Source organism: Lynx rufus, unplaced genomic scaffold (genome assembly GCF_022079265.1).
Source record: "Lynx rufus isolate CCGP_SWC_20201006 ecotype Redwood Valley unplaced genomic scaffold, mLynRuf1.p SCAF_18, whole genome shotgun sequence".
NCBI classification, from domain to species: domain Eukaryota; kingdom Metazoa; phylum Chordata; class Mammalia; order Carnivora; family Felidae; genus Lynx; species Lynx rufus.
This window is the reverse complement of record NW_025814832.1, coordinates 10,285,338-10,301,483: the sequence shown is the minus strand read 5'-3', so window position 1 is coordinate 10,301,483 and position 16,146 is coordinate 10,285,338. Positions and strand designations below refer to the sequence as shown.

Genomic DNA, 16,146 nt, shown 5'->3' with positions numbered 1-16,146 from the left:
AGACAAACCTCCCCTTCCCAACCCAGCATCTTCCTGAGGCCTGGAGGGATTGGAAAATGGTAGTGACTGCTTCCTTGTGCATGGAGGACAGGTCTGCCCTGTTGTGGCCTGCCCTGGGTGCCCACAGAGGCATAGTCCAGCCTTTGGGAGGGTCTGAGGGAAGGAGTGGACAGGAGGGGTTAGTGCAGAAGGAAGAGAGGTATTAGAAAAAGACTAATTTAGGGGCTCCTGGGTGGCTCAGTCGGTTGAGCATCCGACTTCGGCTCGGATCATGATCTCACAGTTCTCATGAGCTCGAGCCCCACATGGGGCTCTCTGCTGTCAGCACAGAGCCCAGTTCAGATCTTTCCACCACCCGCTCTGCACCTCCCCCTCTGGTTCTCTCTCTCTCTGTCTCTCAAAAATAAATAAACTTTAAAAAAAAGAACAAGATAAACTTAAAAATATAAGGAGGAATAGGCATCCAGAAGGGGGCCAGGCCATCCACTCTCCATGGTATGCTGCTGTCTCCTCCTTCCTCCATCCCCATGCTGTCACAAACAGAGAAGCAGGTCCAGGTCTCCTAGTGGACGTGGCCCAGCCTCACACCACCCTTCTCTGGGCAGAAGCAAAGGTTGCACCTATGGTCTCTCTTCTGTCTCTCAGAAAATCCCACATGGTCTGTGACACGTTCTTTTAAGACCTGTCCTTTCTGCCTTGAAGCAGTTAACCTTCCGTGGTGATAAGAAGCCAGCAAGGCTTGAGTGGGTACTTTCCAGGGGGAGGCGTAGGCTTCTGAACACCTGCCAAGTATACAGACACAGGGAGAGGCTGTGGCCTTCTGGCCTGGGCTGGACCCACAGGGAGATGGGTGTGGGTACCTATCCCAGTGGGTAAAGAGGGCCTGAGTCTGGGAGGGAGAAGATGAAGAGGGGAGTCAGCTGAGGGGCACACGAATCACTGAGGAAGACACTGTCTGGGGTCCTGGGGAATAGAGGACAATCCCTCAGAAAGGAGACTGGCCCTAATCTAGAAGTTTACAGGATTCCATGAGGAGGATAGCTGAAGGGAGGTTTCACTCCTAATCCTCTGCCTCTCACCTCTCAGTTTCATCATCCAAAAGAGCTAATGCTTGTGTGCCAACCCGGGGCTGCCTGGGTGTGAGAAATAAGCCCACTGACCCAATCAAAGGAGGGACACAGAGACTCAGAGCACAGTGAAGCAAGGCTTTAATCAACGTTCTTGCAAGAGCCAGTGTCTGATGGATAGGCACACCAGGGGCGGTTACAGCAGGCAATTTATCTCCTAGCATGCAAGTCCCTCTCCTGGTTCCTCATTGGCTGAGTATACAGAGGCAAGTCCCTCCCCTGGTTCCTCATTGGCTGGGTATACAGAGGCTACATCCTTACCCAAAGTTGCCTATGCCCATGTAAGGCAAAAAGTAGTCTGATTGGAACAAATGCACATTCCTTGAGGTGACACAGAGACTTCAGTTCTTTGGCACATGCTCATTGCAAAGCCCACAAAAATAAGCCTGTGAAATGGAGAGGGGAAGAAGAACCAGGAAGTGAAGTGTCTAAGGGTGTGGGACTCCATTGTTGGGGGCGGGGGGTTGGGTTCGTACATATTTCCAATAGGTTATAAACCTATTTTAACAAGACAGCACAGCTCTTATTTGGTATTTCTGAAAATGAAATATCACACAGGAGCTTGCAGATTATTAAAAGGATTGGGGTTTACACTGAGTGGGATTAAAAAGCCATTGGAGGCTCTCTCTCTCAAAAATAACATTAAAAACTAAATAAATAAAGTATAAACACTTTTTTAAAAAACAGGAGGCACCGGGATGACTCAGTCAGTTAAGTGTCTAACTCTTGGTCTGGGCTCAGTTCATGATCTCACAGTTCTTGGGTTTGAGCCCCACATTGGGCTCTGTGCTGACAGTGAGAAGCCTGCATAGGATTCTGTCTCCCCCTCTCTCTGCCTCTCTCTCTCTCTCTCTCTCTCTCAAAAGTAAATAAACACTTTTTTTTTTAAAGCCATTGGAGGGTTTTGAACAGGATACCAGAGTTGATTGATATTTTAACAGGGTCACTACAGCTGCATTGCTGAGAATGACCTGAAGGGCACAAAGTCATTAAAGAGACAAGTTGGAAGCTTTTGCAAGAATCTCTGTAAGAGACAAGGGTAGCCTGGACCAGGTGGAGAGAGAGGAGGTGCTGAGGAATAATGAGATTCTGGATATGTTTTTGAAAGTAGAATCAACTGTGTTTATGAATGGCTTGGATGTGGGGCATGAAACAAAGAGAAGGGTCAAGGATCAGGAGTCTGCATAAGGAATCTCATGACCAGTTTACCAACTATTTGTGCACTTGAAGGTACTTAACTCCTGAGGAAAACACTGCAATATCAAGGATGAAATGAATTTCCTGGAGGAAGAGTCCTTCATGAAATAGTCACTCTCTGTGCCTGTATCCACTGGGCAGTTGGGAAAGCATGAAGGCACCTTTGCCCTCTACTTCCTATTGCATTCTCAGCCTTGTTCCGTTTTTCAGAAATAGCATGTTGTCTATTGTATAACCAAAGAATAGAATTCTGACCCTCTGCCCTGTGACTTCCTGATCCTCCTCTCTTATAAATACAAGAGCAGAACTGGGATCCCAGGGAATCAGACAGCACAGTGCCAGGAGTCCCCAGACCAGCTTCACCTTCCACTGGGAAAATGAAGGTCTTCGCAGCTGCCCTCCCCTTCCTCATTGTTGCTACTGTCTTTGGAGCCCAGGTCCAGGCCCTTCATGGTGAGTTCAGTGAGCCTTCTCACTGGTGATAAGCTCCATGGTAACTTGCAATCTGGAGAGGAGACACAAAAGGACACCTTTGTCCTCCTGTGACTGCTCCCTGTCCCAGACGCAGATGTGAATTTGCCACTTGTTTAAAAGCAGCAGCAGTAGGGTGTGGACCTCCTTCTGCAGCCTTTGGTCTCTGGGAAAAACTGTACAAATGACTGGTCCCCCTAAGGGAAATAATCCTCTCCCTTTTCATGACCAGAATTATTTGATACCTTCTCTTAGCTGAACTAGGGTGGTTAAGTGCTAAATCAAAAGAAGTGTAGTAAAATTGTAAATTTGCAGAAAGAAGCATAGAATTCTACAATGTTAGAAGGATTACATACCATCTAGTGTAAAACTATCATTTTGAAGAGGAAATGGGACAAGCCAGGAAAGTGACTCACCCAAGTCACCTAACCATTCTATGTATTTAACAAAAAACTATCTAATGCTTCCTATATGCAAGCAGGCACTGTTCTAAGTGTCTTATGGACTTAATACATTAGATCCCCCTAACAACCCTGTGGGGTAGACTATCGACAACTTGTATAGTTTTGCATATATTATTATCATCATTCTGATTTTACAGTTGAGAAAACTGAGGCATAAGAAATTTAGACAACTTGCTCAAGATTACACAACTATTAAGTGGTAGAATGAGGGTCTGAGCTAGTTAGGAGGCTGCTATGGAAAGAGAAGGCCACTGAAGATTTTATTTTGCAAGCACCACACACCTCATAGCAAACATATCAAGTATACCTCCTTAAATAGAATTCATGCATGCCTCAGTGCATGCCTCCTTGAATAGAATTCATATGTAACTATATAAGAAATAAGCTAAAAGTGTGGTTGGGTTTGACTAGTTAGCAAAATGCAGGTCCACAATCCCTAATCAAAAATTTTGGCGCTGGATGTGTTTTGGAATGCAGAATTATTCCATTTTTAAAAAGGTAATATAGGGGCACCTGGGTGGCTCAGTTGGTTGACTATCCAATTGTTGGTTTTGTCTCAGGTCATGATCTCACGGTTCATGAGATTGAGCCCCTAGTCGGGCTCTGCACTGACAGCATGAAACTTGCTTGGGATTGTCTGTCTGTCTGTCTCTCTCTTTCTCGGTCTTTCTCTCTCTCTCTCTCTCTCTCTCTCTCTCTTCACCTCCCTGCTCACATGCTCTCTACTCAAAATAAATAAACTTTTAAAATAAAAATAAATTAAGTAGTAATAGAATATGATGTAGCAATCCCACTCTGAAATTATACCCAAAAGAACTGGAAGCAGGTACATGAAGAGATATGTGTAAACCCATGCTAATAATAGCATTATTCATTACAGTCAAAAGGTAAGAGCAGCCCAAGTGTCCGTCAACAAATGAAGAGATTTTTTTAATGGGGTATATACATACAACGAAACATTATTCAGCCTTATAAAGGCTAAAAAATGGATGAACATTGAAGACATTATGTTAAGTGAGACATACCAGTCACAAAAGGACAAATACTGTATGACTCCACTCATACGAGGTACTCAAAGTAGTCAAATTCAGGAACAGAAAGAATGGTAGTGGCCTGGGGCTCAGGGGGAGGAAAAATGGGAGTTATTGCTTCATAGTAAGGAGTTTCAGTTTTGCAAGATGAAAACCATTCTGTGGATGGATTGCGGTCATGGTTGCACAATATGTGAATATGCTTAATGCCACTGAACTGTGCACTTTTAAAAATGCTTAAAATTATAAATGTTTATTATGTATATTTCACATTTGCAATGCAATAAGTATCATTTTTTAAAAGGCAACATATACCTGGACATTACTTAACATCCCTGGCAGAGCTGGGGAAGTGTACTTCAAACATAGTAGTACTTTTGCAGCAAACACATACAAATATTTATGCTAATGGAATAAATAAAGATTATAAATAGCTTCTCTTCACCTTGGGTGGCACTGTGCCACCAAATCAGTTAATAAAAAATGTTTCTGTTTCCTGAGCCCTGTGGATTCCGGAAATGTACAGAAAGTATTGTGGGCTGTATCACATTATGTAGCTAATTCAACTGATTTATTCATTTGGGATTTACGGTTTGCTTTTTGAATTTTTTTAATGTTTATTTATTTTTGAGACAGAGAGAGACAGAGCATGAACGGGGGAGGGTCAGAGAGAGGGAGACACAGAATCTGAAACAGGCTCCAGGCTCTGAGCTGTCAGCACAGGGCCCAACGCGGGGCTCGAACTCACAGACCGCGAGATCATGACCTGAGCTGAAGTCGGCCGCTTAACCGACTGAGCCACCCAGGCGCCCCTCGGTTTGCTTTTTGTATTTCAAAGTCAACAGGATGATTTCACATCCCAAACAATTTCAAGAGTTTCCTGAAACATCTCAGGGCCCTAAGAGAGACAATGGGCCCTGAGGCAGACCTAGAACCCAGACAGTGTCCAGTGGTCCAGCATCATCACCTCCCTACCAGGGGATGGGGCTGAGGAATGAGACTGGTGGAGATACTGAGGCAATGCTGCCTCTGTGACTTCTCTTCCCTTGTTTCTCCCAAATAGAACCCATGGAGGCAATACGTCCGCATGAAACCTCGATACATCTGCAAGGTAAAAGTATATGTTATATTATAGCTTATGTTTAAAAGCAGCAGCTGCACAGGTCTGCCCAGTGGCTTCAAGACACCTCATTTATGAGGTGGGGGTTGGGGGAAAGGGGGGAAAGATCCTGAAGGTGGCGAACATCCCAAGGAAGATCGGGATAGAATTTTAGGGGTGACCTCTATTCCGCCCAGCTGTCTCCTGAGTTGGATCCCCTGGGACAGCAGGTGCTCTCTAATGCCTCCTTCAGGCATCAGAAGTTTCCTCTTCTTTCAGAAATGATCATGGCCCTGCTGTGGCCCTGCCTGGGTGCCCCCAGACACATAGCTCAGCCCCGAGGAGAGGGAAGCGAGTGCTGGCCGAGGAAGAGAAGGTTCCCTTTGAAGTCCTGTGCCTTCTCACCCTCCCCAGGACTTTGGAGGAAAGGGGAAAAGGATCTAGTCTTCCTCAAAAAGAGACCCAGTCCCTAAATGACCCTTTCCCCTTGCTGCAGGCTTTCACCGTCCCTCTGACTGCTGCACCCACTACACTCCACGGAAAATCCGATGTGGATTCATGGAAGATTACTATGAAACAAGCAGCGGGTGCTCCCAGCCAGGTGTCATGTAAGCACCAAGCTCACCAGCCATGTCTTGGGAGGGGAGGGCCTGATGGACAGGTATCTAGAAAAGTCCCACCCACCCTATGGATCCTGCCAGGTCATGATAGGCACGTGTCCTAATTAGGATCCTGCAGGGCATCAGGTATGAGATGTTCCTGAAGAGGGAGGCTGGAGACAGAAGGAGAGAACAGAAGAAAGGCTGCCCAAGGAGACTCCCATGAGTCACTAAGGCACCTCAGCAGACGCAGGGTCTCAGAGAGGAAGTGCCCTGAGCCCCTGCAGCAGAGAAAGAAAAGGACAGGCTGGGCTGAGTGAGGGATCCCAGGGCCAGGGAGGATGGGGCTCCCCATCCCTATTTGCTGAACCCCCCTTAGTTTGTAATTTTTCTCCACCTTGCTCCCCAGCTTCCTCACCAAGAAGGGGCAGCGTGTCTGCGCCAACCCCTTTGATTTGGGAGTTCAGAATTGCGTGAGGTCCCTGAAGTCGAACTAATGATACAGACCTGAGAAAAAGGAAGCTTGCTTGAGGAGAAGGGATACTAGGTGCCAGCCACCCCTATTTCCACTTCTCCTGTCCCAACTACCTCCTGGGATTTTCTTGGCCTATTTTTTTAAAAAGCAACCATTACTGTTCTTTCTGCTCTGGTTATAAAAAGCAATGCATTAATAAAGAGTATCCAATGTAGCTTTCTTTGAACTTTAAGAGGAAAAACAAACTATAGGAATTGCTGAAAACTGGATTCTGCGTTCTTTTTTGAAATGAAACATAAGAGAATTTTTTAAAAGCTAAAAACATTCAAACTCATTCAAACATAGATTGAATACGTGTCCATAATGTACTTAACCTATTTAATGAGGGAACCATAAAATGGAGCCAAAGGTCATCTGTGGAACAGAGACTTATATCATTAACTGGGGATGGCATTCTAAAATGTTAAGTCAGGGAAAAACAGGGTAATATCCTGTAAGACAATACAACTGTGATTTGGGGGATTATCTTATCTACTAGACAAAAATCATTTACATCTGTGCTAGATAAATATTTGCATGTTAATGTAATTTCACAAAGTCTGGGGCCCCGTCAATAGTAAGTAGAACATCACTCAAGAGGACATTCACCCTGCAGATTTAGGAACCCTGGGGTGGGCCTTTTGGACAATGTTCCAAATGACATTGGAGGAGCTGTCTGCAGTCATCCTTTTCCTGCCTTATTTCTACATTTTGGATGTTTTCTCTCAGTAGATATAACTTCCTAAAAGATTTCCTCTTTATTTTTTTTTTCAACGTTTATTTATTTTTGGGACAGAGAGAGACAGAGCATGAACGGGGGAGGGGCAGAGAGAGAGGGAGACACAGAATCGGAAACAGGCTCCAGGCTCTGAGCCATCAGCCCAGAGCCCGACGCGGGGCTCGAACTCCCGGACCGCGAGATCGTGACCTGGCTGAAGTCGGACGCTTAACCGACTGCGCCACCCAGGCGCCCCAAAGATTTCCTCTTTAAAGGTAAAGGACATTAAGACAAACATTCAAAGTTGGAGTGAATATCAATTTTACATTCATATCCATTAAAGCATATATGTTTATATTTGTAATTAGTAAATCTAGGTCAACTGTCTCAAAATTCAGAAGAAAACACTGAATTCTAAACAACAACAAAACAGTTTTTGATTCCAAAAAAGTTTAAAACCTATGCTTACTTTTTAGGTGATTTGCCATAAAAAGCTATAGGGAAAAAAAACTAATCGATAACCAAATATCCTTTGTAATAATAAACACTATTAGAAGAAGAAACCTGAGACAATGATTTTTTTTAAGTTTATTTATTTTTCTGAGAGAGAGAGAGAGAGAGCAAGCATGTGAAGGGCAGAGAGAGAGGAAGACAGAGAATTCCAAGCAGCCTCCACACTGTTGCTGCAGAGCCCGATGCGGGACTCGTACTGATAAACTATGAGATCATGACCTGAGCTGAAACCAAGAGTCAGATGCTTAACTGACTGAGCCACCCAGGTGCCCCTGAGATAATGATTAAAGCTGGGAGTTACTATCACTCTAAAGCAATCAAATACACATTCACACTATGTCTTACCTTATCCTCTCTGCTAAAATAGCTCATTTTAAAGGTTTGACTTCAGTGTAGAAAAGTTTCTTTTACTCCATCATTTGGGAGTAGGGGTGGACAGAAGATGACTGGAGAATAAGAGGTAGGGCACAGATGTACCCAATTTAACCAAGCATTCCATGTGATTCTTATGCAGGTGGTCCTAGGAAGGACCTCACTTCAAGGTACCATTTTAGGAGCTGCAGGAAGAAAGGTAGGCAGGTTAGTTGGTGGACCTGTGCCTTGGTAAATTTCACACCTTCAGGGATGCCTTTCTCTTTTCTCAACCTAAGTGGAAATCCCTAGTTCCCTGGTTGTTAATGCAGATTCCGATGATGGGGGGCCTTGGCTCGGGTGGGTGAGGAGGAAGTAGGACTGGTCAGGCTTTCACTGAGGTTGTCAGAGAGCTTTGTTTCTAGGGGGTGGGGCAGTGGGACTTCTTTCTTGTCTTTGACCAGAGGTTGTCCTGGGTACTGCCCAGTTCTCTCTTGGGCCCATCGTCCTCTCTGGAAGACTCCCAAAGCAGATATCCTTCTTTACTTAGAGAACTGTACTTGTAGCTTTATCCTGGGGCAAATCCCACACCCATCTGTCCTGAAACGGGGACTGGCAAAGTCGTAGTTTCTTTTCCCAACATCCACTGACTCTGCCCTTTGTGTTACCTAGGGTGCCACTGAGAAGATGTTCTGTCAATGATCTCCTTCACCTGTATGATGAAACAAGTTTTTCAGCCTCCTTATTTTGCCATCAAGCTGACACATGTCCTTTATATAGAACAGAAATGTCTCATCTTACGGTTAGCTGATGTTACCTTTTCTGATTTCCTTTGCTACTACAAACTTATTTTCATTTTCATATTTCTTCTGCCATTTCCATGGGACTTGGGGAGGTGGAAGAGGCAAACACAGATGCTCAGGGTTCCGGCTTATATTTTGACTCATTTATGATCTCTCCTGTTGCTCTCTTCACTTCACTGTATTCTGTTTGGATTCAGCACCTTTGAGTTAACACCAGCCCACTGAGCCCTAGAATCAATGACTGAATGATCACAACAGCAACTTTTTGGCTTCAGTGAATCCTCATTGAAAAATCTCAAAAAGTTGTTGGGTTGAAACTGTGCTACACCCAGGAGGAGTGTGTGTGTGATGTCATCGGGTTTTGTAGCTGGCCAAGTCGTTAGCTCAGTAGAACGAAATGGAGAGCATAGACCCACAGAGCAGTACAGATGGCAGAGGACCAAGTGTCTCCTAGTCAAGGCTTTGGGTCATGACAATGGCAGCTGAACAGAAATGAGGGATAGACACTGAGATGTTCCTTTCTAACCGAGCATCTGGTCATTCTGGTCTTTGGGGTCTTGGAGGGGACGATGGCATGCTATGTCTAGGCCAATTACATAAAACTCGCATACTCTATTTTCACAAGTCCTCAAAAACAGCATGTTCCTTTTTTGCTTCCTTGCTTTCTTGTGGCACCTCTGCCCCTCCTCTCAACTCTTCCCAGCTAAACTCAGTGCAGCCTGCAAGGTTCAGTGTAGATGTCACCATAAAACCCTCCCTCACTATCCCAGCCAGAGCACCCATCTCCTTTTCTCTGGATTCCTGAAACAGATGTTTATTGTCACTCAAACAATGACTGAGTGGCTACTTCATGTTCGACGTTGTGGTAGTCATCAGGAAAACCACGAGAACAAAACAAGCTAGATTCCTGCCCTTCAAAAATATTTCAGTATATAGAGAAGATTGAAAATAAGAATAAACAATGACATCTGTGTGCAAGAATCATATATATAATTCATCATCACTAAATCTCCAAGCTTTATGCAACACTGGATTAAAATGATGAGGCTGTTGATATTGGGAGCAACGAGCCTGGGGCTCAGACCTCCTCAGGCCCCATACAGGCAGCCCAAAGGCTGACGCTTTGAACAATGCAGGTCTTGAGACACTGACCTCCATGCAGTCAAACATCCAAGTATAACTTCTGACTCTACAAAACTTTCCTACCAATAGCCTACTGCTGACCTGAAGCCTGACTGAGAACATAAACTGTTGATTCACACATATTTTGTTTGTTATATGTATCATATACTGTATTCTTATAATAAAGTAAGCTAGAGAAAATGTTGTTTAAAAAAATCATAAGAAATAGAAAATATGTGCAGTACCGAACCGTATTTAATGTATAATATGTACAGTACCGAAAAAAACCCACATGTAAGTAGATCTGCACAGTTCAAATTCACGTTGTTCAAGGGTCAACTGTATAAGCACACCAGTTACAAAGCTATACTACACATCAGGCCTTCTGAAACTTTAGCATGCAAAATAATAATCTGGAGGGCTTGTTAAAACAGTTTCCTCATCCTATTCCCAGAAATTCTAATTCAGGAGGATGGAATGCCCCACCCCCAAATCAGTGTTTCTAACAAGTTCCCAGGTAATCCTGATGCTACAGGGAGGAATGGGAATTTGAAGAAGAATTCTCACTTCTGACTTTGTCACTTGAGCACTGTTTGCAACTTTTATAAAAAGTACATGTTTTGTTAGTAACCAAAAAATAATTTCAAAGAGTTGAAAAAATAAATCTTTATGGTCTTCTCAAGACCTAACAACAGGGACACCTGGGTGGCTCAGTCGGTTAAGCGTCCAACTGCTGATTTCCACTCAGGTCATGATCTCACGGTTTCATGAGATCGAGCCCCGCATCAGGCTTTGTGCTGACATCTTGGAGCCTGCTTGGAATTCTCTCTCCCTATCTGCCTCTTCCTCTCAAAATAAATAAATAAGCTTAAAAAAAAAAAAAGAACAAACAACAAAATGGGCCAGTTCTTGTGTCGATATTTGATTTTTTTTTTTTTATGATGAAACTCATCAGAGCTGTCTAATTATAAAACAAGTAGGGGCACCTGGGTGGCTCAGTCAGTTAAGCATCCAACTTCGGCTCTGGTCATGATCTTGCGGTCTGTGAGTTCGAGCCCCACATCAGGCTCTGTGCTAAGAGTTTGGAGCCTGCTTCATGTTCTGTGTCTCCCTCTTGCTCTGTCCCCCCACCTGCACTGGTGCTCTGTCTCTCTAAAATATAAATAAACGTTAAATTTTTTTTAATTTTTTTAACATTTATTTATTACTGAGAGACAGAGAGAGACAGAGCATGATCATGGGAGGGGCAGAGAGAGGAGGAGACACAGAATCTGAAGCAGGCTCCAGGCTCTGAGCTGTCAGCACAGAGCCTGATGCAGGGCTGGAACTCACAAGCCGCGAGATCATAACCTGAGCTGAAGTCAGACACTTAACCGCCTGAACCACACAGGCGCCTCTAAAAAAAATTTTTTTAAGAAATATACAACTGGGGAAAGTTTAAACATGGCTAAAAAAAAAAAGTCTGACAGCCAATGTTGAGTTTTTTAAAGTAAAAACCTTAGGAGTTGTGCATAGCAGCTAGAAAAAATGTGCTTAAAAGTTGAAAAAAACTTAATAAAGCTGCATAGAAATCATCAATGCATAAAATAGCAAATGGAAACATCTATATTTTTACTATTTTACTTTTAGAACCACAGTGTAAATTTTAGAAGTAATATATAGCTCATTCCCTTTTCTCTCTCTCTCTTTTTTTCTTCATGTATTCATTCTCTTAGTGTGAACTAGGGGGCTCACCTGAGGACTCAGCTAGGGCAGGGGCAGAGGGCATGACCCACATGCTTGAGGCCAATATGACCAGGACAAAAGACACAGCCAGTATGGCCAGAAGATTTGTTACATACAGGGGACAGTTCAAAGTAAACATAGTGAGGTTAATGGGAGCCAGATTTCTCACTACTAAAGTAGGGAGAGACACTTAAAAAGGGAAGATTAAAATAAACCCTGTGTGTTGACTTGGAATTGAATGTATTGGTATAAATTTTTGGCTTTTCATTTACCTAGACCAATGACGTAGAAATTGCTACAAATGTGTGAAATTGATATAATAGAAATAGATACAAGTTTATACATACATTTACACATATATACTTCAATATATTTCCTAGTTTGTCCACTAAGAGCTCAGACCTAAAAGTAATGCCCTTCCCATAGCAATGAGCACTGTAAGCACCCAGATCCTGGGTTTTCAAAACCATCCTTCACTAATGGGATCCAGGGCTCATTGGAGAAATGGCAGGTTCCCAGAGCTAGGGCAAAGTATAAGATGAGCCTGGATCATCTTCTTGTGCCAAAAAGTAATAAAATTAAAAAAAAAAAGGATAAATAAGAAATCCTAAAATCTCCTAGAGAGAGGGGCAGTGGTGCTGGCAGCCTCACAGGCACAGCCGGTTTACTCAGTATTGAGTGCACACCACACCTTAGCAGCAGCAGTGGGGCGTCCCCTGCTGTCAGAGCCCCTGCACTGGGGCAGCCACCCTGGCTCCCTCTGCTCTTCCACCCTCCGCTCTCACCATGGTTGATCAGCTGATCAAAGAACAGATTGCTGAGTTCAAGGAAGCTTTCTCCCTATTTGACAAAGACGGTGATAGCATCATCACAACAAAGGAACTTAGAACCACCATGAGGTCATTGGGTCAGAGCGCAACAGAACCCAAATTGCAGGATATGATCAATGAGATGGATGCTGATGGTAACAGCACCCTTGACTTCCCAGGATTTTTTACTCTGATGGTTAGAAATGAAAGATACATACAGTAAAGAAGAAATTCATGAGGTATTCTGAGTCTTTGACAAGGATGCCAATAGTTACAGCAGTGTGGCAGAACTATGTCATGTCATGACAAACTTAAGAGAAACACTAACAGATGAAGAATTCAGTGAAATGATCAGAGAGCCAGATACTGATGGAGATGGACAAACAACTATGAAGATTTTGTACGGGGCACCTGGGCAGCTCAGTTTGTTGAGCATCTGACTTTGTTTTTGGCTCAGGTCATGATCCCAGAGTCTTGGGATTGAGCCCCGAGTTGGGCTCCATGCTAAGTATGGAGCCTGCTTAAGATTCTCTCCCTCTGCCTCTCTCCCCCACTTGCACCCTCTCTATAAAATAAAAAAATAAAAAGGGTGCCTGGGTGGCTCAGTCAGTTAAGCATCCAACTTCGCCTCAGGTCACAATCTCACAGTTTGTGGGTTCAAGCTCTGCATTGGACTCTGCTTTCAGCACAGAACCCAGTATCTGATCCTCTGTTCCCCTCTCTGCCCCTCCCCTACTTGCACTCTCTCTCAAGAATAAACATTAAAAATATATAAATAAATAAATAATTTATACAGATGAGGACTGCAAATGAAGATCTACTTTCAACTTCTTTTCCCCCTCTAGAAGAAAATGAATCTTTTACTTACCTCTTGCCAAAAAAAAAAATTATTTGTTCTGTTTCCATACAGCAAAACTGAATATCAAAGGTACCTTCTGTCCACACACACAAAATCTGCATGTATTGGTTGGTGGTCCTGTCCTTTGAAGATCAATCTACCCATCAGTTTTACAATATAAATACTTGTACTACCTTAACAATATGAAAGTACTTGGAGGAGCCCTTGCAGTTCCATTTGTTAATGATTAATACATTGGGTTGGCCAGTTTTTCATACATGCTGCTTGACAACTGAGCAGAGTCAGGCATTTGTGTTAAAAATGAAAAATGAGGGTGTCTGGGTGGTTCAGTCGATTAAGCATCCAACTCTGGATGTCAGCTCAGGTCCTGATCTTAGGGCCATGAGTTCAAGCCCTGAATTGGGCTCCATGCTGAACAGGAAGCCTAAGTTAAGGGAAAGGAGAGTGGGAGGGAGGGAGGGAGGGAGGGAGGGAGGGAGGAAGGAAGGAAGGAAGGAAGGAAGGAAGGAAAATTTATAAATCTATTCAAATAGGTTCTAGTTCAATATGTTAGTATAAATTGTCATAGCTGGTTCACTGAAAACAAACATTTAAAATTGGTTCACTTCAGGATGCTGTGCAGAAATATGGGTGAAGGATAAACTGTCTAGACATAGCCCCACTTAGTAGGATGGCCCTCTTGTACTTCCATGGGCCCTGACCCATGGTGATGATGAAACACATCCTGGTGACATGCTGCATGTGTTGCTTTAGTATTGACCACATTGTGCTAGCGCAAAATGGGTGTCAGGCTGTCACCATTCACACAAATTTTTAAAAGAAACCTTTACCAGGGAAGCACCTTTGGACTCTGTTTTTGAAATCTTTTGAACCATGACTTGGAGCCAGCAAAGTGGGCTGTGGCTATAGACTTCAGCACAATCATCATCACTGCTGTTCAAGAAATTACAATTTATGTCCATTCCAAATTATAAATGCTAGTCTTTTTTTTCCAGTAAAAAGACTATTAACCTAAAAAAAAAATCTAGAGAGAGGAAAAATCAGGTCACCACAAATAAAGTTCCACTCCAGAAAAAAATTCTCATACTCTCAGTGTAGAATTCTATACCCAGCAAAAAATACCAATCAAGTAAGAGGGATGAATAATGACTTCTTCAGACAAGCAAGAACTCAGAGAATTTATGTTCCACACACCTTTCTGGATTATTTGATTTTTTAAATCAATGTATATGTCTTGCTTTGGGAACTATTTTCAATATTTTTTAAACAGGTACTGCATACTTACCAGTGGGCAACAGAACATTTAGGACCTCTATGTTGCTACCAAGTTACATTCATCCCACTGCATTTCAGTTTTCATTTACTTTTTTGAGTCCCTCTTTAAGCTATGACTCCTCTGAGGTCAGGGTCATCTTCATTCCCACACTGCAAGTATAGCCCAGTACCTAGAATTTGATATTGTGGCAAAGAAGTGATGCAGTCATGAAACCCATCCCACTGTCCTCCTGGACACACAGACGATATATTTTTTCCATACTTTTGTCATTAAATTGGAGCCAGGTGACTTCATTCTGGCCATGGAGTATAAGTGAAAGCAATTTATATCATTCCCACAACTGTTACATAAAAACCTCCCAATTCTTCTGCTTTCCACTATGGTAGCAAAATTAGAGACCTATTGTTGAAACTTGGGGAAATTACAGACAGAAGAAGCCTTAGTCCCTGAATACATGCATAAATAGAAACAGCTTTCTCCAACACACACACCCTCATTCCACTGCTCACACACATTGGACTGTGACATGAGCAAGAAATAAACCTTCATTTAATTAATCCCCTGAGATTTAGGGGTTATTTATTAGCAATTAGTATATACAGACTAATGTAGGTAGGAACTTAATAACTGCTTGAAAAATCAAGAGATTTCCTGTAAGGTTCCTAGCAACAACTTGGCAAGTGGGCTAAGTCGCCATGAAAACAAAGTAAACACTGTTTCCTTCCAACTCATATTCTCCCCAGAAACAACTTATTTCCTTAGATTGTTTGATTTGAAGAGTTTAAATAGTTTTGTTATTGATGATAACAAATACAGAACATGTTTAATAAATGGCTGTCTTGGCACCTCAGCATGAGAATTCAGCCATTTCCTGTGAGATGCACATACTTAGACCAGCTCAAGTACTTTATTCATGGTTCTTCTAAAACATGTATTTACAAATTGTGTTAGGCTCTTTATGAATGGGCAAAGATAAATAACAGATGTTCCCTGCCCTGATGAGTCCAGGAAAGGAGAAGAGATGTAAACAGCCTTCTAAATGCAACAGTAAGCAAAATGGCCCCTAAGCTGAACATGGTAAAGGCCATTGGACTGAGTCTGCAGAGGTGGATCTATTCTGCACCCCGCTCATCCTATAAATATGAGCAAGTCCCTGGCCCCTTCTTGAGCCTGAATTCCTCCTCAGTAAATGGCCAGTTTAGACCAATCTAAGGATGGCAAATACATAGCACGTGAGCTGCATGTGTTAGTCACAGCACTTCTTCTGAGGTGTGTGGACACGGCCTTGGAATACTATGCAACGCAGAACTCCAGCCCACTGCTAATCAGTGAAGCCTACTGGCCATCCCTGAACACAGGATTTTCTAGGTACTCATCAAGCTTCTCTGTGACAAAAGTCAGAAGCCAGGAGAAGGTCCTAAAGGGATACACCCGAGATCAGAAAGAGCTAAGACTAGAGGCTTTGTAG

The 16,146-nt window shown here is 43.1% G+C and overlaps 1 protein-coding gene, 1 long non-coding RNA gene and 1 pseudogene across 2 annotated transcripts in view; 2 read left to right on the top strand and 1 right to left on the bottom strand.

The window, feature by feature from the left end:
• Positions 1 to 8,248, bottom strand: part of LOC124513111 (uncharacterized) — a 49,238-nt gene extending 40,990 nt beyond the window's left edge. Inside the window, exon 1 of the long non-coding RNA XR_006962299.1 lies at positions 8,079 to 8,248. This is a non-coding gene — a long non-coding RNA (uncharacterized LOC124513111). The remainder of the gene's footprint in view (positions 1 to 8,078) is intronic.
• LOC124513104 (C-C motif chemokine 15-like) lies at positions 2,628 to 6,677 on the top strand. Its single transcript, XM_047080852.1, has 4 exons — positions 2,628 to 2,777; positions 5,354 to 5,401; positions 5,886 to 5,997; positions 6,398 to 6,677. Exons 1-4 carry the CDS (start codon positions 2,702 to 2,704, stop codon positions 6,483 to 6,485), a joined length of 324 nt encoding a protein of 107 aa, XP_046936808.1. The 5' UTR covers positions 2,628 to 2,701; the 3' UTR covers positions 6,486 to 6,677.
• A 3,115-nt stretch (positions 8,249 to 11,363) lies between the features above and the next one.
• On the top strand, positions 11,364 to 14,877 carry LOC124513154 (calmodulin-A-like; annotated as a pseudogene).
• Positions 14,878 to 16,146: the final 1,269 nt, after the last annotated feature.